We start from the raw sequence: 22090 nt of genomic DNA, 5'->3' as shown, positions 1-22090 counted from the left end.
TATTGAATGGCGGGGCAGGCTCGAGGGGCTTGATGGCCCACTCCTGCTCCTATTTCTTATGTTCTTGTAGGTTGCTATGGGAATTCAGATTATTTTGCTAGTACATCTGCACTGTATTGGCTAGCCTCTGTCGGAGCCATTTAGAGAAGGCAAAGAGAGAATTAGCCAGAACAAAGTGCAGGGGGACTACAGAATCCAGGATGTTTCAGATTTGGCATCACTGTGCAAGGGTGCAAGTGAGGCCCATGATCAGACTGAGGAAATTCAAATTCATTGGATATTGAAACAGGGTTAGAGGATTCATCACCAGTGGTGTGCCGCAGGGCTCAGTATTGGGACCTCCTCGTCGTAATATATATAAATGACTTGGAAGACGGCGTACGTGGTGTGATCAGCAAGTTTGCAGATGACACCAAGATGGCAGGATTGTCAGATAGTGAAGAGGATTGTCAGGTGACACAGCAGGATATAGATAGGCTGGGATATTGGGCAGATAGATGGCAGATGGAATTTAATCCTGATAAATGTGAGGTGATGCATTTTGGAAGGAATAATGCAGGGAGGAGTTACGTGATAAAGGGTAGACCAGTTAAGAGTATAGAAATGCAGAAGGACCTGGGAGTGCAAGTGCACAAGTCTCTGAAGGTGGCAACCCAGGTGGAGAAGGTTGTGAAGAAAGTTTACGGAATGCTAGTCTTTATAGGAAGGGGTATAGAGTATAAGAGCTGCTGTCTAATGCTACAGTTGTACAGAACGTTGGTTAGACCGCATTTGGAGTACTGCATCCAGTTCTGGTCACCTTATTACCGGAAGGACGTGGAGACCCTGGAGAGAGTGCAGAGGTTGTTTACCAGGATGTTGCCTGGTATGGAAGGACTGAGTTATGAGGAAAGATTGGGTAAACTGGGGCTCTTTTCCTTAGAAAGATGGAGATTAAGGGGGGATCTGATAGAGGTGTATAAAATAATGAAGGGTATAGATAGAGTGAACACTGGCAGGCTTTTTCCTAGATTGGAGACAAATATCACGAGGGGTCACGACCTAAGGGTGAGGGGGGAGAAGTATAATTTGGATACGAGAGGAAGGTTTTTCACGCAGAAGGTCGTGGGGGTATGGATTGCACTACCAAGTAAGGTGGTGGAGGCAGGCACGCTGGACTTGTTTAAGGTTTACTTAGATAGGCACATGAGTGAAACAGGGATGGAGGGTTATAGAAAATGGTATTAAAAAGGGTCAGAGCCTCGGGACGTTACTGGAAATCTAATGCTACATGTTGATGTTTTGTCTGTTTTACGCCGCAGGTGTGTCGGTCCACCTTGTTGTCTAACGAGGGGCATGCACACAGTGGGTCGTGCGTGGGCTGCTCTTGGAGGTTTCGAGAGCGGCCTAGTACTTCATGTCATTGTGTGTACTTAATCCTGGACCAGCAGATGGGCACAACAGCTCAGTGACTAGCACTGCTGGCTGTGCAGATACATGGATTTGGGCCAGTGTCTGTGGGAGTTTGCGCATTCTCCCTGCGGTTGCGTGGGTTTCCTCCGGGCGCTCCGGTTTCCTCCCACACCCCAAAGATGTGCTCTTAGGCTGACTGGTGTAACAAATTGTCCCTAAATTATTCTCCCCTGAATCTGGCTTCCAATGGGGGTACCATACGCACACACACGGGTCAAGGTAGATGTAGGAAAATGCTTTGTTAAGATGGCGGCACGGGCTCGTTGGGCCGAAGGGCCTGTTTCCCGTGCTGGGTTGTTCTTTGATTCATCTGGCCAGATGCCCATGGATGAAACCCCAAGTAACCCCTCACCTTTAAAGACAAATGCGAAACTGAGAATTATAGTGAACTCTATACATAGTGTATATTCTATATATAGAATATAGTGAGCAGTGATGCACCTCGGTTTGATTCCGGGAGACTTGAATAAACTCAAGTCACAAACATAAAAAAGAAAATCTTCTTCTGTGGAAATTAAAACTAAAATAGGGAGAGTTCTGTTTAGAACTTTGGATTAAATTACAAGTGTTAAGGTAATGGTACTGCATTGTTTTCTTCTTTAGTAAAGGTTTCTTTTTAAAATGTGAAGCTTTGTTGTATGGATTATTAACTAGAAATTCAAATTTCTTTATAAAAGTTACTAGTCTCTATCGAGATTTTAACAGTTCCTCTCCAAATCTCACTCCTCCTGACTTGGAAATATATCATCGTTCCTTCACTATCAAATTCCTGGAATTCCCTTCCTAACAATGCTGTGGGTGCATCCATATCACGTGATCTGCAGAGGTTCAAGAAAGCATCTCGAATGATCTTTCCAGTAGTGTTCAAATCCCTTTCAAAGAGTGAAACGAGTGTAGGGCACACTTGCATGCCTAAGGTTGAAGACCCTGCATTTTAACTCGCTGATCACATCTGCATGCAGTCAGTCAGTCAGCTATCCAGGCACAAAATAATGCATAAAGAGGCAGTGATGGCTGGTGTACAGCAACGAGGGAGCGAGCTATCTTGGATCTGGTGTTATGTAATGAGGCGGGTAGAATTAGGGACCTTGTGGTGAAGGATCCTCTTGGGGAGAGTGATCATTGTATGGTGGAGTTTCTGGTGCAGATGGAGGAGGAGAAAGTGGGTTCCTGGACACGCGTCCTTTGTTTGAATAGAGGGGAGTACGGTAGGATGAGAGAAGAATTAGCGAATGTGGACTGGGGGAGCGCGTTGGAGGGAGGGTCTGTTGAGGAGCAGTGGAGGATCTTTAAGGAGATCTTTCTTGGTGCTCAGCGGAAATTTATTCTGATGGTCAAAAAGGATAGTAGGTGGAGAGGTAATAAGCCGTGGATAACGAAGGAGGTGAAGGAAAGTGTTAAACTAAAAGCGGAGGAATTTAGAGTAGCTAAGAGTAGTGGGCGAGAAGAGGATTGGGAGAGGTTTAAATGTCAACAAAGATTGACAAAGAAGTTGATAAAGAAGGGTAGGAGAAACTATGAAGCTGGGCTAGCGCTTAATATAAAAAAGGATAGCAAGAGTTTTTATAAATATATAAAAAGGAAGAGGCTGGCTAGGGTGAATGTTGATCCTTTAGAGGATGAGAAAGGGGACCTAGTGGTAGGGGATGGGGATATGGCTAAGGTATTGAATAACTTTTTTGTTTCTGTCTTCACGGAGGAGGACGTGAATAATTTGCCGGGTGTTAGCGATGGAAAGGTGGTAGGACTGGAGGGTCTTAATGACATTACTGTTACTAGAGAGGCGGTGCTCGACAGACTGGAGGGGCTGATTGTGGACAAGTCCCCAGGACCAGATGGAATGCATCCGAGGGTTCTGAAAGAAATGGCGGAGGTGATAGTGGATGCCTTGGTTATTTTCCAGATGTCGCTGGATTCCGGGGACGTGCCGGATGATTGGAAAGCGGCTAATGTTACGCTGTTGTTTAAGAAGGGTGCCAGGCAAAAGGTGGGGAATTATAGGCCGGTTAGTTTAACGTCTGTGGTAGGTAAAATGTTAGAATCTGTCATTAAGGAGGAAATTGCGAGGCATCTTGAAGGGAATTGCTTGATAGAGCAGACGCAGCACGGTTTCATTAAAGGGAAGTCATGTCTGACAAATTTACTGGAGTTCTATGAGGATGTGTCTAGGGCGGTGGATAGAGGAGAGCCGGTGGATGCGGTCTTTCTAGATTTTCAGAAGGCGTTTGACAAAGTACCTCACAAGAGGTTATTGCAGAAGGTCGAGGGACATGGAGTTGGGGGTAGGCTGTTAGCGTGGATAGAGGATTGGTTGTCAAATAGGAGGCAGAGAGTGGGGGTCAACGGGTGCTATTCGGATTGGCGGATGGTGACTAGTGGAGTGCCCCAGGGGTCGGTGCTGGGGCTTCAGCTTTTTACCATTTATATAGATGATCTGGAGGAGGGAACCGAGTGTAGGGTGTCGAAATTTGCTGATGACACCAAGATTGGGGGAATGGCAAATTGTGCGGAGGGTGTGGAGAGTCTGCAGAAGGATCTAGATAGGCTGGGCGAATGGGCCAGGAAATGGCAAATGGAATTTAATGTTGGCAAGTGTGAGGTGGTCCACTTTGGTAGGAAGAATGGTAGGAAGGACTATTACTTACGTGGCGAAAAACTGCAGCAGGCGACGGTGCAGAGGGACCTCGGGGTCCTTGTGCATGAGTCGCAAAAACCCAGCTTGCAGGTGCAGCAGGTGGTCAGGAAGGCGAATGGGATGCTGGCCTTCATAGCGAGGGGGATTGAATATAAAAGTAGGGAGGTCTTGCTGCAGCTGTATAGGGCATTGGTGAGGCCGCAGCTGGAGTACTATGTGCAGTTTTGGGCGCCGCACCTGCGCAAAGATATTTTGGCCTTGGAGGGAGTGCAGAGGAGGTTTACTAGGCTGATACCGGAGTTGAGGGGGTTGAGCTATGAGGAGAGGCTGAATAAACTAGGCTTGTACTCGTTAGAGTTTAGAAGAATGAGGGGAGATCTCATTGAGACGTATAAGATGATGAATGGGATGGATAGGATAGAGGTGGAGAGACTCTTCCCGCTCAAAAAAGACGGTAGGACTAGGGGGCACAGCCTCAAGGTAAAAGGGGTGCGGTTTAGAATGGAGTTGAGGAGGAACTTCTTCACTCAAAGGGTGGTGAATCTCTGGAATTCTCTGCCCGTTGAAGTGGTGGAGGCTGCCTCGCTAAATATTTTTAAGAAGCGGGTTGATGGGTTTTTGATAGGAGAGGGGATTAAGGGTTATGGGGAGAGGGCGGGAAAGTGGAACTGAGCAGCGACAGATCGGCCATGATCTTATTGAATGGCGGGGCAGGCTCGAAGGGCTGGATGGCCTACTCCTGCTCCTATTTCTTATGTTCTTAACACAAGTTCATGTGGCTGGAGAGAGCAACTGGGATATAAACAGGCAAGTCACAAGGCAGGTTTTGGAGCATATCTTGAAAGGGAAGTGACTTCAGTCAATTTCGGGAAAGCTGCAACTCTTTGTGTTTTGGAGGAGCAAGACTGCTGTTATAGAATCATAGAATGCTACAGTACAGAAGGGAGACCATTCGGCCCATCGAGCCTATACTGACCACAATCCCACCCAGGCCCTATTCCTATAATCCCACACGTCTACCCTACTAATCCCCCTGACCCTAGGGTCAATTTAGCATGCCCAATCACCCTAACCCACACATCTGGATTAAGTATTCAAGTGGCGATTGGATGTAACACTTGGGGCGAATGGGATCAAAGGTTATGGGGAGAAATCAGGAATAGGCTTTTGAGTTGGATGATCAGTCATGATTATAATGAATGGCTGAGCAGGCTTGAAAGGCCAAATGGCCTCTTCCTGCTCCTATCTTCTACATTTCTATCTTTGGACTGTGGGAGGAAATGGAGCTCCCAGGGAAAACTCGGGCAGACGCGGGGAAAATGTGCAAACTCTACACAGACAATGACCTGAGGCCGGAAATGAACCTTGGTCCTTGGCGCTATGAGGCAGCAGTGCTAACCACTGCGCCACCATGCTGCCCTTTTCTTTCCCAAGAAGGAAGGCTTTAAACTTGCCTTGGGAGAGTCTCATCAGCAGTCGAACTAGTTTTACTCTGTGGGAAAGGCGGAGGAACATAACTGCTAAGCATAGGTTAAATAGAATTGGAGTTCCATTGACATCCATTTGCAATGCGCCTGTCTTCATTTGCTGGGTGTTTCAACCACTGCCAAACCAGTGGCATTACTATCAGCAATTGCTATAAACTGTGTAGAAACAAGAGCTGCTCCATTTTAACTGCCATCCCCCTCCTCTCTGCTGAGTGGAGAGAGCTTAAATTTCTAGCACAATTTAACAGATTTATAATTGGATCAAGTCCGAGACAAAGATGTTGGAGGATCAGTATTGGGAGAAGTGTGACACAGTACACCATAAGCAATCTTCTTAATTTATTACTAGATTAAGAATTCTTTCAAAAATTAAATTGAAATAGCTCTCATTCGCAAAAATACAAAGCAGCATGCTTGTGTTCATTTTATTGACCTGAATAAGCGCAAGTTTAAAAAATACTTTAAAGTCATTGCATGCTTAATAAAACCGTAGCATGAATGTTTGACTAATTTCCTTCAAATAAATGTTTCATATGAAGCATGTACTGCAGAAACTAGGCCTCACAGTTATTCTTAGGTGCACAAGAATAATTTTGCAGTGTTTAAATTAAATTCTGAAAGTGATCTCATAGATCTTCTGGTGAAGGCTACAGTATGCTAATTATTCACTTATTATGCACATTCTTGATTTCATCAGCTTCAAGCATAACTAAGTAGGCAAAGGAACCGTAGGGCTTTCTGTAAGTGCATCTCGAGAAATTTTTTTGTTAGTCTTTGCCCCTTCTCATCTTCTGAGCTTGTTGACTTCTGTTGCGATACTGGGTGGTGGGTACCATCAAAACCTTGCCCAAATGGCTATTCTTCATTTGTGAGCCTCAACAGTGAGTGTTGTGAGGCTATTTACTCACAGGGACATCACACTCAAACCTGATTTTTCACTTTAAGTTTATATTTACATATATTAATATATACCTTGGGATGATCATTTATTGACCCACTGTATTTGTCTTTGAGAAGATGATGGTGATGCACCTTCTTTAACTGCTGCAGTCCATGTGGTTTAGGTAAACACAATTCAGTTCAAAAGGGAATTTCGGGATTTTGATCCAGCAACAGTTTATTTATTTGTCACAAGTAAGGCTTACATTAACACTGCAGTGAAGTTACTGTGAAATTCCCGTAGTCGCCACACTCCAGCACCTGTTTGGGTCAATGCTTCTAACCACAGTAAATGAACAGCAATTAGTTCCAAGTCGGCAACAAAAACAGAAAATGCTGGAAAATCTCAGCAGGTCTGACAGCATCTGTGGAGAGAGAATAGAGACAACATTTCACGAAACGTTGGCTCTATTCTCTTTAGCTGTTAGACCTGCTGAGATTTTCAAGCATTTTGTTTCAATTTCAGATTCCAGCATCTGCACATCTGCACTATTTTGCCTAATTCCAAGTCAGGATAGTGTGCGACTTAGAGGGGACCTTGCCTGCAGTGAGGATCCCTTGCATCTGATGTCCTTGTTTTTCTAAATAGTCAAGTTCATGTGTTGCAAGATGTTTGCAAAGGATCCTTGGTGAGTTGCTGTAATGGACCTTACACTACCGCCTCTGTGCATTGGCGATGGAGAGAGTGAATGTTTAATGGTGGTAGGTGGAATGCTATTCATTAAGCTACTGGGTCTTCAATCGTGTAAATTTTGTTGAAAGAAGTCATCCAAGCAAGTAGAGAATAGTCCGTCACAATCCTGACTTGTAGATGTTGGACAGGCTTTGGGGTGTCAGGAGGTGAGTTGTCACTACAGAATTCTCAGCATCTGATCTGCTCTTGAAACCATGTTATTTGTATGGCTAGCCCAGTTAAGTTCTTGGTCAATGGTAATCCCCTAGGATGTTGATGGTGGGGATTTTAACAATGATAATGCTGTTATGTGTTAAAGAAAAATTATTAGATTCTCTCGTGTTGGAGTTGATCATTGACTGGCACTTGTGTGGCACAAATGTCACTTGCCACTTTTCAACCCAAGCCTAAATGTTGTCAATGTCTTGCTGTCAGCAGGCTTGGTGACTTCCATATCTGAGAAGCCGTGAATGATACTGAACGTTGATTCCCATTGACTTCCTTGATTCCACACTTGGTTAAATGCGGCCTTGATGTCAGGAGTAGTCATTCCCACCTCACCCTCTGAGTTCAGCTCTTTTGTCCATGTTTAAATCAAGGTTGTAATGAGGTTTGGAGCTGAGTGGTTTTGGCAAAACCCAAATTGAGCATCAGTAAGCAGTTTTTGCTGAATAACTGTTGTTTTTCAGCATTGACAAGAATACCTTGCATTGCTCTGTTGATAATGAAGATTAGTTTGGTTTTGGTGGCAATTAGCTGGATTAAATGTGCCCTGAATATTGTAGACAGACGTGCTTTGCAATTGTGCACGTTGTCAGGTAGATGCCAGTGTTGCGGCTGTACTGGAACAGCTCTAAGCAAATGGCTGGGTCTGGAGCACAATTCTTCAGCATTATAGCTGAGATATTTTCTTGGCTCATTGCCTTTTGCAGCATCCAGTGCCTTCAGCCTTTTCATGATACCACATGGGGTGAATTGAAGTGTTTGAAGACCAGCATTTGTAATGCTGGGGGCCTCGGGTGGAGGCCAAGATGGATTATCTACATGGTTCTTCTGGCTGAAGATGGATGCAAAGGCTATAATCTTGTCTTTTGCACTAATGTTTTGGGTTGTGCGCCATCATCTTTCAGAATTGGGATATTTTTGGAGCTTCCTCCTGGTATTGTTTAATAGTTCACCCCCATTCCTGACAGGTTGTAGCAAGACTGCAGAGGTTTGATCATATTTATTGGTAATGGGATCAGTTAGCTCTGCTTATCAAATACTTTTGATGTTCGGTGTGCACATCATTCTGTGTTGTACCTTCACCACTTTGCTTCAGTTTTAAGTGTGCCTGGATTGTTTTTTGGTATGCTCTTCCACATTTCTTATCGAATGAGGATTAGTCCTCTACCTTGATGGTAATGATAGAGTCAGTGGTATGTAAGGCAGATTGTGTTTGAATAGAGTTCTGCTGATGTGATACCCACAATCAGATGCTGAGTGTCTCATGGATATCCAGACTTTAGCTGCTGGTCCTGTTCTGGATGTATTCCATTTAGCACAGTGGCATTGCCATGATACACGATGTCCTCGGGGTAAAGATAGGACTTTGTCTCCTCAGACTGTGTGGTGTTCACTCCTAGCAGTACTTTCACACACAAGGTTGCATTGGCGAAGATGAGGTCAAACAGATTTTTTTTTGCTCCTTCACTGCCTCCCACAGGCTCACACACCCACTGTAGGGAAGCTGGAAGGCAAACTGATCAATTTGTTTCTTAGTTGAGGAGAATTGAGACCAATTGTAGGAATTCCATTTGTTACCAGCTAACTCAACATAGGCCAAAACCTGAGCTTGAGGCCTGCTCGGTCCAGTGGCTTTTACCACTGGGGAAACTGAGGTGCAGTTTTGTAACCAAATAGTAAATGATCGCAGTAAAATTCTGACCCTGAATACATGAGTGAGAGAAAACGCCACTGAACTCCTATTTTTGTTTGTCTTCTGTGAAACATCTCCAGCAAACCATTTGGCAATCTATTCTTAACAGCTGATTCCTGAGCTGTTTAACAGGGATAATTGGTGCCATGGTTATCGGCCCACATTATCATCCAGCAAATATAGTAGAAATAAAATAAAATGACGTAAATATGAAACCGGATAACCAAGTTTTCTCTCTCAAAAGCAAAGTAAGATGATGGTCCTCTTCTCTTATACACCCCCACTTTCATAAACAAGCATCAGGCTGTCTACCAGTGAGTGGTTCCAAGGTTCATATACATTGTAAAAAGCATTCAGATGCAATAATAACTGAAGTCAGGCTGGCATGGGGCCATATCTCAGCTGACTTAAAAAAATTTCCCCAGACAGTAAAACACTGGCATGTCTGAACGCTTCAGATATCCCTCCCATATGAATGCACAGGGGGTCTGAGTCAGACTGGAACTATTCAGCCAGCAGAAGCTAATGAGCCTTTGTAGAGTGTGCTGTTGTCATCAAACAATGAAAGCATATGGTGCTAGTATTTCTCTCGCAGCACTGGCAAGCACAACTGTTTCAGATCTGAAGAGACACGGGTACTGCTAAATTAATGTATGTTACACAAGATACATCTCTTTAAAATGAGTTTGCTCATTATCTGGTAAAGCAAAAGATGGTATTGAACAACCAACCACTGGAAGTACAGGTGCTATTTTCTACCTGTAGTAACTGTTCTGCAGTATTATTGAAAGAAGTAGGACTTCATGGAGTGCAATTTAAATGTATTTAGGTGTAACCAAGATTATGCTGGCATTAAAACATTTTGACAGTAATTAGCTTGTAGCAATTCTGTAGCAGAAGTGTAGTAGAAAGCAGACAATTAGTATGTATTAGGTGTTAGAAAAATGATACTGCACATTTCATGTAAGTTTTTCACAATACCTTCAAATGTTTTCATTCGACAGACTCTGTTCTTGCTGTATTTTAACATCTAAACCCAGAGAGAAATGCCATGAGTCACTGTCTGTGTTATTTTCACTTACTGTATGTATCCCCGCTTTTTTCATTATCTGCAGACTGATGAGCTCGCATTTTGCCACAGATGTGATGCATAGTGAATGTTGATCACTCATCTGCAGTATCCATTATATTGTTCAGATAGCAAATGCTCGTTCCAATTTTGTTTACTCCATTATGAAAGATACTTCAAACAAGTTAGCTTGACAATGTTTTCCATGTAATTCAGTCTGACGAGTTACCTGTTTTTCTAAAGATTTGCCTTTGAGTGTTTTACAATAAATACTGAAAACTGAGAAGTTTAGCCATTGAAGGAATATTTCATGGAAAGGCCTGTAATGATTCTATTCTCAGGTATTTGAGAATTGAACTCCACTTAGAATCATAGAATTCCTACAGTGCAGAAGGAGGCCATTTAGCCCATTGAGCCTGCATTGACAACAATCCTACCCAGACTCTATCCCGGTATCCCCACATATTACTCTGCTAATCCCTCTAACCTGGGACACTAAGAGGAAATTTATCACGGCCAATCAACCTAACCTGCACATCTTTGGAATGCGGGAAGAAACCAGAGCACCCGGAGGAAACCCAGAGGGACACGGAGGAGAATGTACAAATTCCATACAGGCAGTGACCCAAGCCGGGAATCAAACCCAGGTCCCTGGAGCTGTGCGGCAGCAGTGCTAACCACTGTGCCACCATGCAGCCCATCTCATTTAGAATTTATTTTTTAAATTCTTTATTCAAAAGTTCATAACATGACACCTAACCTCTAATTTGGAAAGTGAGATCTTTATCATGCTTCTGAAGTTGTGTTTTAAAATGTGGTAATTATAACCCCCAAATTAAGTGATCTGAGATGGGAAAAAGTTATTTTTGTACCTGACCTCCGAAACATGAAGCAAAATCAGTGACAGTCCAACTGCTGCATAAGGAGTGTTAAAACAACTATTTTACATACTTTATAACTAATAGGATTTGCTGTGTAAAATATAGTTTTTGCATACACCAACAATCATGTAGCTTGTAGAATTTTAAATGTTCCTTGCAGTTTTCTGCTTGAATTACAGTGATCAAGATCACAACTAATTGCCATTCATCGTGGGAATAACTTGGTGATTATAAAGCAGACCCAAAGGATTCATTCATCTTAATGATTCCATTTTAAAGCAATTGCATGACTTTAAAAAATAAGCGTCCTCTTATCCCTCTGGTGGTACTGTTCAAAATCCATATTTTTTAAAGCAATTGGTCTAGTCTGGCCAATTGTATTCTGTTGTAAATCAGATGAGACGACAGTAATGGTAGTGAGGCTGCCACCACCAACGCCAACATATACGTTGTTTTGGGAACAGTCAGTCCAAATGGAAAAGACTGCACAACAATTATCTACTCTGCCTTGTGTTGTGGCATTTTATCTTGTGTAAGCACTCCCTTACAAATGCCGTCTTGAAGAAGAATTGAATTGATAAATTACTTGTGGTCAAAACGTCATAATGGTGACTACTGCCAATAATCACAATAAAAAAAATTAGTCATTTAAAGTGACCAGGGCTAACAGCTTGGGACAGATGTCATTTTTTGTTGTCATGTGTTAAGTGTCATTTTTATAATTTAACATCATGTATACAAACTCTTCAAAACAAAAACTTGTATACAAGACAATTCAATGAGAGGAACCCCAAAGATGTTGACATTTTTCAAAAACCTAACTTTTAGAAAATATATAGTCATGAGTTCAAAAGTGTATGTTGTAATGATCACAAGAAATGTAATTACTTAATTCTGAAACTAATGTACGTCCAAGGTACGTGATAATGTACCCAGTCCAATGTTTTATGTTTAAGAAATACTCTAGAGAATAGCTTGATCAAAAAATCATATTCTAGAGGCTGTGATATTTTTGAAGTATTATAATCTCAATTAATTGTTTTGAAATGTAAATCTGAATATTGTTGAACATAATCAACATTTCTGTTTTCCATCAGTGAATGGTGCGATAAGATAATGTGGTTGCCATGTGACCTGTTGAACGCAATTGTATTGCTGCTGCTTCCTGTATGTAATCTTTGTAACGCCCAGTATCATAATGCATTTTCATAACCCCCACCCTTCATGGGTGATTCCTTTGATATATCTTTTGGATATATCGATATATCTTTTGGATTGGATAGGGTGGACAGTGAGAGCCTTTTACCTCAGATGGTGATGGCTAACACAAGGGGACATGGCTTTAAATTGAGGGGTGGTAATTATTGGACGGATGTCAGAGGTAAGGTCGTGGAATGCCTTGCCTGCAGCGGTTGTGGGCTCGCCAACTTTAAGGGCGTTCAAATGGTCAGTGGATAGGCATATGGATAACATTGGAATAGTTTAGGTTAGAGGGTCATTAGATTGGTTCCACTGGTTGGTGCAACATCGAGGGCCGAAGGGCCTGTACTGTGCTGTTATGTTCTATGTTCTATCTGTACGATAATTGTGTAATGTTGTGATTGCTGGTTGTCGTAATGAACAATCATTGATAGGAACCCTGTCAACATTCTCATAACTAAATTATGAATATCTAAACAAGTGCAGTTGCAAACTACTGTAAAACTCATAAAATCTTTTATTATTTGGTACCGGGAGTACAATTTGAAAGTCAAATGATTTACAGATTGTAACTTGCAATAAATTCAGAAACATACAACAAGTAAGAATAATCATGCTTGCAACATAATTACAGTAATAGATTCAGAGATGTGTGTATATCTGAATGGTTTATCTCCCGTGTTCCCAGTGTTCTAAAACCTTAAGTAAAGATACATATTATTAAATTTCCAAAATGCATCATTGGGATCTAAAACAAATGCATTTATCATGGTTCATCTTATTACCAAAATTCAATCTACAATCTACTAGAAGGATACCTATTAAACAATGCATAGCTAAAGACTTGATAATTACTCATCAGTAAAATATAACTTGTGTTTTTGGAGAAGATATTAATGAACAGAGCTCTCAGTGCTGTAGACTTTTATTTTTTGACAGGTTGCTAATGTTAGCTTGTATAGTTAAAAGGAACTGTTGGGTTGGCTCCTTAGAAATAGATGTTTCTAGCTGTTCTGGGTCAAGGAGTCATAGAATCTCTACAGTACTGAAGGAGGCCATTCAGCCCATTGAGTCTGTACTGACCACAGCTCATTTTGAGTCTTTTCACTGTGGAATGTTTCTGCTCCTCCTGGACCTTCACAAAATATCCAGCCTGATGCAACCCATTCAGGATTACTGACTCCTCCCAATGTAACCTGACCTCTTGACTGCCTCAGTATAAAAGCAATCTGTTTCCTGTTCTCCCAGTATCCACAAGCTGCAATATATGAAGGAGGCCTGGGTTTCAGTTTGGTTCAGGTCTTTACAGTGGCACCAGCAAACAAGTGAACTGGCTGTTCCATCATATTTCTGCCCATTTGTGACTTGAAAATTACATCCTTTGGGTGCAATCGGACAGTGCTGGATCTCTGGCAGTCTGATGGGCTTTTCTGCAGGCTGTGACACTGAAAGAATGCCATGCTTGTGATTGGTGTGCTGCTGGAGAAGGATCCAATGTCACAATAGTGGAGCAATCAGGCTGAGAAAGAGCAAGGGCACAGGATGTACTAATGGCCCTACAACACCATTACTGACAGATCTGGCTGAGTCCTGAAGGAAGTATCTGCCAGACTGGGCCTGCAACAGGTAGGGAGCAAACCAACACAAGGGGCAAACCTGTTGAATTTGCCCTTAGCAATAAATCTGTATGCATCTGTCCATGATGATATTGGTAGAAATGATCATTACTCCATCACTGTGGAGACAAAGCCCCATCTTCATGCCCTTCATCATATTGTGGAACAGTCATCTGTGCAAAATGGAATCGACACAGAACAGATCCAGCAGCCCAAAGTGAGTAGTCATGAAGTGCTGTGGGCCATCAGCAGAGGAGCAGAATCTTATTCAACCACATCCTGCTGATGACTTTGTGACTACCCAAATTAACATTCAATGGCATTACCATCACTGAATCATCCACCATTAACATCCTGGGGGGTTAACATTAAACAGAACCTGAAGTGGACCGCTGTATAAATAGTGTGACTTCAGAGGCAGGTCACAGGCTGGAAATTCTGTAGTAAGTAACACAGTTCTTTACTCCCCCAAGCCCATTTCCAGCATCCACAAAGAACAAGTTGGGAATACGCTCCACTTGTCTGAATGAGTGCAGCTCGAGCTATAATTATTACGGTTGTGAGGTGTATAAGATTCGTGTGTTTTGGGACTGTGCCTTTAAGTAAAATGAAGATCATATGACCTATTCCAAAGTCTGCCTGAGTGGTTTGATTGTTTGAGATAAAATAGGGCCTACACTGTTTTACTGGAAAGAAGGTGCTAAATGTTCACATTTTAAGACAACGGCAACATTCTGTCCCGACGATGGACAGGGAAGTGCTGGGCATGTTGGCTTGTAAACAGTTGTGCTTCAAACTGTGCATTTAGTTTGAAGGCAAAGGAGAATTGGACTCTCAATGATGATTAATCAGTATTTCCAGCTGGATACGATACTGATACATTGCTCATGTAATTCACATTGCCATAGAAGTTGGCTTTGAGTGGGGAGGGAAGAATTTCTAAGATGGGAAGGGTTTCTTAGATAACTCTGAAAACTCAGACAAAGTTGGTCTGCAGGGTCCAGAAGAGAAAGAATAACTACAGGCTGAAAGTCTGAATGGTTCACCGTAGTACACAGCAGATGGAAACTCATGTTCACATTGAAAACACAAAATTCATGAAGAGTTAACATGAGGCTGGAAGACTGGCACTAAGCAGGGAAAGAAGAAGAAATGAAAATCCTCGGGCGCTAAGAATCAATTAAGACTGTTTTCAGAAGAACTTAATGTCGTCTACTTAGATTGTCATGTATACCTGTGAAGCAAGTTCTTTTTAAACTGTTTTAAAGTATAAGTTGCCTACAAATATTGAAGGTGATTTTCTGACCTTACCGCACCTGGCACAGATTGTTCTAGTCCATGGAAAGAGCAAAGCTTCAACAATCTTATAGCTACCCAGCAAACCATTGACTTCCAGAGGATGGTTGAAAAGTCCCTGAGGTGCTCAAATTCAGGTTAAATTCAGTTGCTGACAAAGGTAGTAACATTGTCACAGGCAGTGGTGTTTGACTGTTCTTCAAAGCTTCTTTGGTTAAATGGTGTCTCTCAGACAAGCCACCCTTACTCTTCAAACAGTACATCTCCGTGAAACCCAAGGAGCTACATCTGTTATCCATGATATGCTGGTCTGTACCATTCTGTCTCAACATTGAAGAAGAACCAGTTGAATGCAGTACTTAAAAAAAAATTAAAGGTGAGAAAGAATTGAGTAAAATTATTAGAGTACATAGTTCCAATGTGGAGTAATCAACTGGAACCAAGCATGGTTGGTTCAATTACTTCCTTTATTATTGTAATTCCAAAGGTTATTATTTGAATACCAGGTGTTAGTCCGTGTGAGTTATTTTATGAAATTGCTGTGTATTTTAGGAACGTAGATTTGTGTAATCAAAAACTTCAATTTTGAAGAGTGTAAATGACATCCAGAAGCTCGAAGAAAATATTTAGTGAAAATGTTTAGCTTCAAGAAAAGCATAGAACAACCTCCTGTTATTTTGGGATTTATGAACACACCAGCACTTTTAAACAGCTTAGTTCAGGAATGGCTTTTGTTGCTTAGTAAGCAATATGTGGAAGGTTTCTTGAAACCAAGTCAATAGCAGCAGACGTAATTGTTTAATTAATGGTACAACTTGGTGTTTTTTTTAAAGTGCAACCCTTGTAAATATAGTATGGAACACAAATCAACTCCTTATCCAAATATACATCCAATCGTAAACTTAATTGTCTGAGAATTAAAATCATTTTATTATTGATTCAAGCAAATATGTGCTTTTGTGATTATAAAAATAGCAAACTCAATATTTTGCTTTTGTATGTGCTGGTGTGAAACCAACAAGAGAAAAATCGGGACTTTCTGGAATAAACAATGGCAAGGCCTCACAGATATACACATTTCTCCTTGGAGCACAAGGTGACTTTTGTAGAAATAATTGCTTATTGCGCTAATCATCTTTAAGAGCTTTAACTTTTTGCACAGGGAGTGAAAACAGTGGAACACAGTTGGCGCACTCATACTGCTGACCTCTGCATTTAACCTGCTGTTTTCCCTAATTATGGAATCTGAAACCAGAATAAAGGTTAACGTGCAACATGTGCCCAAACTTACATTAACAAACTCTAGCTCCAGCTACATTTCTGAAAAATTGATGGCCCGAGAGCACATCATTAACTTTGAAGATAAACTTGTTAATTTGCCCTGTAATTGAGAAATGTATGAGGTCACTTCAGTTGTTCTTCAATAATGACTAGAACTTCCTGTGTTCTAGTTATTACCAGCGCTGAGTTCAGTGTGTTTTTTTTATATAAAACATTATTCAACTTGATATACATTTTGTTACAGTTGCTGTTAATAATTTGAGAACACCATGAGTGGGATTTTGAAGAGAAAGTTTGAAGATGTTGAAGGAGCCTCACCATGTTCCTCTATCAGGGAGTCAGATGATGAGATCTCCGAAAGTGAGAGTGCAGAGAGCGGTGACAGCGTGAATCCATCTACTTCCAGCCACTTTACCCGTAAGTGTATTTTTTAAATGTTCGATGTTATGATGAGGATTTAATCGAAATTACATCTGCAAAGTTGCGATGCAGCAGCAAAGAATCCGAGGGAATAAGTGATTAGCCTCATTTTTGCTGTCCCCTTGCTCTCTGCTTGTTTCCTGCCAGGGAAGGGATGGTTCAGTCTATTATTCCTACAAGATGCTCCCCTAGTGGTTTCAGGAAAGTTAATGGAAGGCTCGTGCTGGATCAGATATGATGTTCATAGTTAATGACCTGTGGGTACTTAAGCCACGAGGGCACCTTTGCAGACGATCACACCTTAGCTCTTGCTGGAGTCGTTTGCTGCAGCTGACTTTCTGACATAATCTCATGAATTGAGAGCAGTGATGTGATTGGGACTAAGTAGATAGATTTTTCATAAGCTGGCAAAGGCACAAATGGAATCAGTGGCTTCTTTTGGTACCTTAAGTTATACGATTCTAAATTGTTGGTTCTGTACAGTATAGACCAGGCTCTTTCAACAGTAGCCCATGGGCTGAACGTATCCCGCAAAGCCCCTCTATCTGCTCCCAGAGCCAGTTTTCAACATACCTATTGGATGGGTAAGTTGGAATAAAAGATTCTACAAGGGGCAGCTCCGCTGTTCTCAGAACATTCCTCCCCTTCGTTTGCTGCTGATAGTGAATGAGTGGGTGTGTAGGAGGGAATATTTGTGTGTGTGTGTGTGTGTTGAAGGAGGGGAGATGTAAAAGGAAGTCTAAGGGTGGTGATGGAGGGGGAATGTGGGTGTATGTATTGGAACAAACCTATCAATCCTAAAAAAAATTCATTAGAAGGCCAACCATAATCTTTGCAAGGCTGTGGCCTCCTCTGTTTTGTCCATGTCCTGAGCCATAGGCCCAGACTTTGTGCTCAACAGTAAACAAATGACGCTAGCCATTCCTTGCACTTCCATTGGCTTTAATACTAAATCCAGTGTTAATTAGAAAGCCAAAACAGCTCAGCACCTTCTGCTTGATGCTCTGAGAGACGTGTGAACAGAGGTGTGTGGTGTATCACTTCGCCCAATTAGAATGAAGAATCCTTACTGAGATGCTCAAAACTTAAATTAGAATATTTAATTCAATGCCACATTGGCTACATGGAAGCAAATTAATGCTTGGGAAGGAAAGATGGGATAATGAGACAAAATTTTTTTTCAAATATATATTTCCAACAGCAATTAACATGTAATGAGACCGCATAATAATTTATTTGTGTCACAGTTGTTATTTGGTAGAAATTAAGACTGATCTCAGTTGAAAATTTATTTCCACTTGAATAGACAAACTCTGACCTTAACTGGCATGTTTAATGGATATTGGGTAGGCAGACACTGCAAATTCATGCCAAAAAATGGCTGATGGAATTTAATATAGACAAGTGCGAGGTCATGCCTTTTGGTCAGAAAAATGGGAAGGTGACTTAGTATCTAAATGGGCAGAGGCTTCAGGGTGCTCCGATGCAGAGGGATCTGGACATCCTTGTTCATAAGTCACAGAAAAGGTAGCATGCAGGTACAGCAGATAATAAAGAAAGTAAATGGAATGTTGGCATTTATAGCTAATGGAATAGAATATAAAGGTGAGGAAGTTTTGTTGCAACTATACAAGAAATTGATGAGACCATACTTAGAGTATTGTGCACAGTTTTGGTCCCCTTATTTGAGGAAAGATGTAATGGCATTGCAGGCAATCCAGAAGAGGTTCACTGGATTGATTCTAGAGATGAGGGTTTAGTCGTATGAAGAGAGATTGAACAGTTTAGGTCCAAACTCTCTGGAATTTAGAAGAATGATGGGAGATCAAATTGAGGTATACGAGATGAGAAAAGCTATGGATAAAGTAGATGTGAAGTGGATGCTTCTTCTTGTGGGGCATTCTAGGACAAGAGATCATCATCTTAGAATAAGGGGTAGCAAATGTAAACCAGAATTGAGGAGAAACTACTTCTCCCAAAGCGTTGTGAATCTGTGGAATTCACTTCCCCAAAGTGCGCTGGGTAGTAGGTCACTGAATAAATTTAAGGATGAGTTAGACAGATTTTTAATTGGCAATGGTTTGAAGGGTTATGGAGAGAAGGTGGGGAAATTGAATGAGGAGCATACCAGCCATGATTGAATGGCAGAGCAGACTTGATGGGCTAAATGGCCTAATTCTGCTCCAATATCTAGTGAACTTATGTCCTTTTGTGTAAAGAAATGCCGAGCATAGTTTAAAGTTTATTTATTATTGTCACAAGCAGGCTTACAGTAACACTGCAATGAAGCTACCATGAAAATCCCCTAGATGGACCTAAGAAGAAGCTAGATAAATAAATAAGGGAGAAAAGGAATAACAAAATGTTGATAGGGTTAGACAAAAAAGAGTGGGAGGCGACTGGTATGTGTGGATCTGTTGGACTGAATGGCCTGCCTCTGCAACATAAATTTGATATACTAATAAGGCAACTTGAACATAGTTTCCCCACTTAATTGGATCAGCAGGCCTCGCAAGTTGCTATCTGACTTACTCCATAATAACGATAAATGCTGATAACTATTATTTATACCGCAAAATGTGAACTGTTATGATCACCCCTTGGCGTGCTAAAATTTCTGATGGGACTGAATCTCCCTCTTGCCCCTGCTGGTGGTGCCTGAAAACTATGTCTCCAGGCCCAGGAATTTATGTTTGTGGAAGAGCTTTGCACTATACTAACTTATTGCATTAAAATGATTATATATACATTTAATTAAACAATGAAAACACCATATTTGCCATGTTTAAAAATGCAAATCAGTTTTAAAAAGTATTCTGAGGCTTGTCTATGCAAAGGCAGAAGAAGCCACAAGTTAAGGATGATATTTTTTTCTTGCAGTCATTGTCATCACATTACGCACCCTTCGTCAGTTGCTAAATGGCGCAAGTTATCAGCTAATTCATGGCACAGGACAGTCCATGAGTGAGCTTGAGAATGGCCACAAAGTTAGCTGTATTGGAAAGCAAAAACATTATCACTGATACACATGGGCAGATGGTCATCAATGCGGAGGCTAAAATATAATGTGTAAAGTATGTTGTATTCTACATTATTCCTATACCTACCCTCTCTGGGCATAGGGAGACATAACAACTAGGAGCAGGAGTAGGCCATCTGGTCCCTTGAGCCCGCTCGCTATTCAGTAAGATCATGGCTGAACTTTTCATGGACTCAGCTCCACCTACCCGCCCACTCATCAGAACTTTCAATTTCTTTACCCTTAATCTATCCATCTTTGCCTTAAAAACATTTAATGAGGTAGCCTCAGCTACTTTACTGGGCAGGGAATTCCACAGATTCACAACCTTTGGATGAAGAAGTTCCTCCTCAACTAAGTCCGAAATCTGCTCCCCCTTATTTTGAGGTTTTGCCACCTAGTTCTAGTTTCACCTGCCAGTGGAAACAACCTCTCTGCTTCTATCTTATCTATTCCCTTCATAATTTTAGATTTCTATAAGAACCCCCCTCCCCCCCTTAGTCTTCTAAATTCCAGTGAGTATAGTCTCAGTCTATTAAGTCTCTCCTCATAAGCCAACTCTCTCAACTTTGAATCAACCTAGTTAATCTCCTGTGCACCCTCTCCAGTACATCCTTTCCCAAGTAAGGAGATGAAAACTGTACATGGTTGGAGGTATTTGTTATTGACATTGGACAAATGGGAAAAGAACAATAGTTTCCTCAGCATTAACATACCTCACAGTGGCTCAGTTGTTAGCAGTGCTGTCTCACAGCGCCAGGGACTTAGGTTCAATTCTGGCTTTGGGGGACTGTCAGTGTGGAGTGTGCATGTCCTCCCCATGTCTGCATGGCTTTCCTCTGCCTGGTTTCCTCCCACAGTCCAAAAATGTGCAGGTTAGGTTGATTGGCCAAGCTAAACTGTCCCTTAGTGTCAGTTGGATTAGCAAGGTAAATATGTGGGGTTACAGGCATAGGGCCTGGGTGTGATTGTTGTCGGTGAAGACACGATGGGCTAAATGATCCCCTTCTCCTCTGTCGGGATTCTATTTCTGGTATGAAGTAGATGAGGTAAGTAGGATGAATAAGTGAATAGGGGACAGATGGGTGAGTTGATTTGTGCATATGGTGGAAGGTGAATCAGCTGGGTGTGATAGCAGGTGAGTGGTTGGGGGTGAAAGTCATGTCAATTGGAAGGGTAGTTGTTGGATCAAGTCGGCGAGGGAGTAGTTGATTCAGGGAGAGTGTTGATCTGAGGGGATAGTCCGCTTGGGTTGGGGATATTCATGGGGTCACAGGGAACAATTCGGATGTTGGGGTAGAGACAGGGTCAGTTCTGTAGTCACCCAGGAGTTAGACTAGGTTTTAATCTGTCTTACATTTCCTGGGTTAATATTCAGTGAACTACTGTGGAATTTGATGAATTTGAACTTGGTGATCAGTAATACCTTTCACAAGGTAACGCATGGTAGGTTGTTGCATAAGGTAAGATCTCGCAGGATCCATGATGAGATACTTAAATGGATACAAAATTGCTTTCTTGATAGAAGCCAGAAAGTGATTGTAGAGAGTTGCTTTTCAAACTGGAGACTTGTGACCAGTGGCGTGCCTCAGGGGTCAGTGAGGGTCCATTGTTATTTGTCATTTATATTAATGATTTGGATGAGACTATAGGAGGCATGGTTAGTAAGTTTGCAGACGACACTAAGACTGGTGACATAGTAGACAGTGAAGAAAGTTATCTCCAATTGCAACACGATCATGATCAGTTGGGCCAGTGGGCTGACGAATGGCAGATGGAGTTTAATTTAGACAAGTACGAGGTGATGCATTTTGATTGTACCAGGACAGGACTTATTCAGTTAATGATAGGGCATTGGGGAGAGTTAGAGAACAAAGAGATCTAGGTGTACATGTTCAAAGCTCCTTGAAACTGGAGTCAAAGATGGACAGAGTGGTGAAGAAGGCATTCGGCATGCTTGGTTTCATTGGTCAGAACACTGAATACAGGAGTTGGAATATCTTGTTGAAGTTGTACAAGACATTGGTAAGGCCACACTTGGAATACTGTGTGCAATTCTGGTCACCCTATTATAGAAAGGATATTATTAAACTAGAAAGAGTGCAGAAAAGATTTACTAGGATGCTACTGGGACTTGATGGTTTGAGTTATAAGGAGAGGCTGCATAGACTGGGACTTTTTTCTCTGGAGCGTAGAAGGCTGAG

At 41.7% G+C, this 22090-nt stretch overlaps 1 protein-coding gene across 3 annotated transcripts in view; it reads left to right on the top strand.

The window, feature by feature from the left end:
* csrnp3 (cysteine-serine-rich nuclear protein 3) overlaps positions 1-22090 on the top strand; it is a 206221-nt gene that overhangs the window by 157534 nt on the left and 26597 nt on the right. For all 3 annotated transcript variants that reach the window (XM_080199192.1, XM_080199194.1, XM_080199193.1), the window contains one exon: positions 16692-16864. In XM_080199192.1, coding sequence (XP_080055318.1) covers positions 16717-16864 — 148 coding nt within the window. In that variant the 5' untranslated portion in view covers positions 16692-16716. The remainder of the gene's footprint in view (positions 1-16691; positions 16865-22090) is intronic.

The sequence above is a fragment of the Carcharhinus amblyrhynchos genome, chromosome 11, assembly GCF_965287045.1.
Source record: "Carcharhinus amblyrhynchos chromosome 11, sCarAmb.v2.hapA, whole genome shotgun sequence".
NCBI classification, from domain to species: domain Eukaryota; kingdom Metazoa; phylum Chordata; class Chondrichthyes; order Carcharhiniformes; family Carcharhinidae; genus Carcharhinus; species Carcharhinus amblyrhynchos.
The sequence above is the reverse complement of the archived record's forward strand: the minus strand, read 5'-3'. Positions and strand labels throughout refer to the sequence as shown.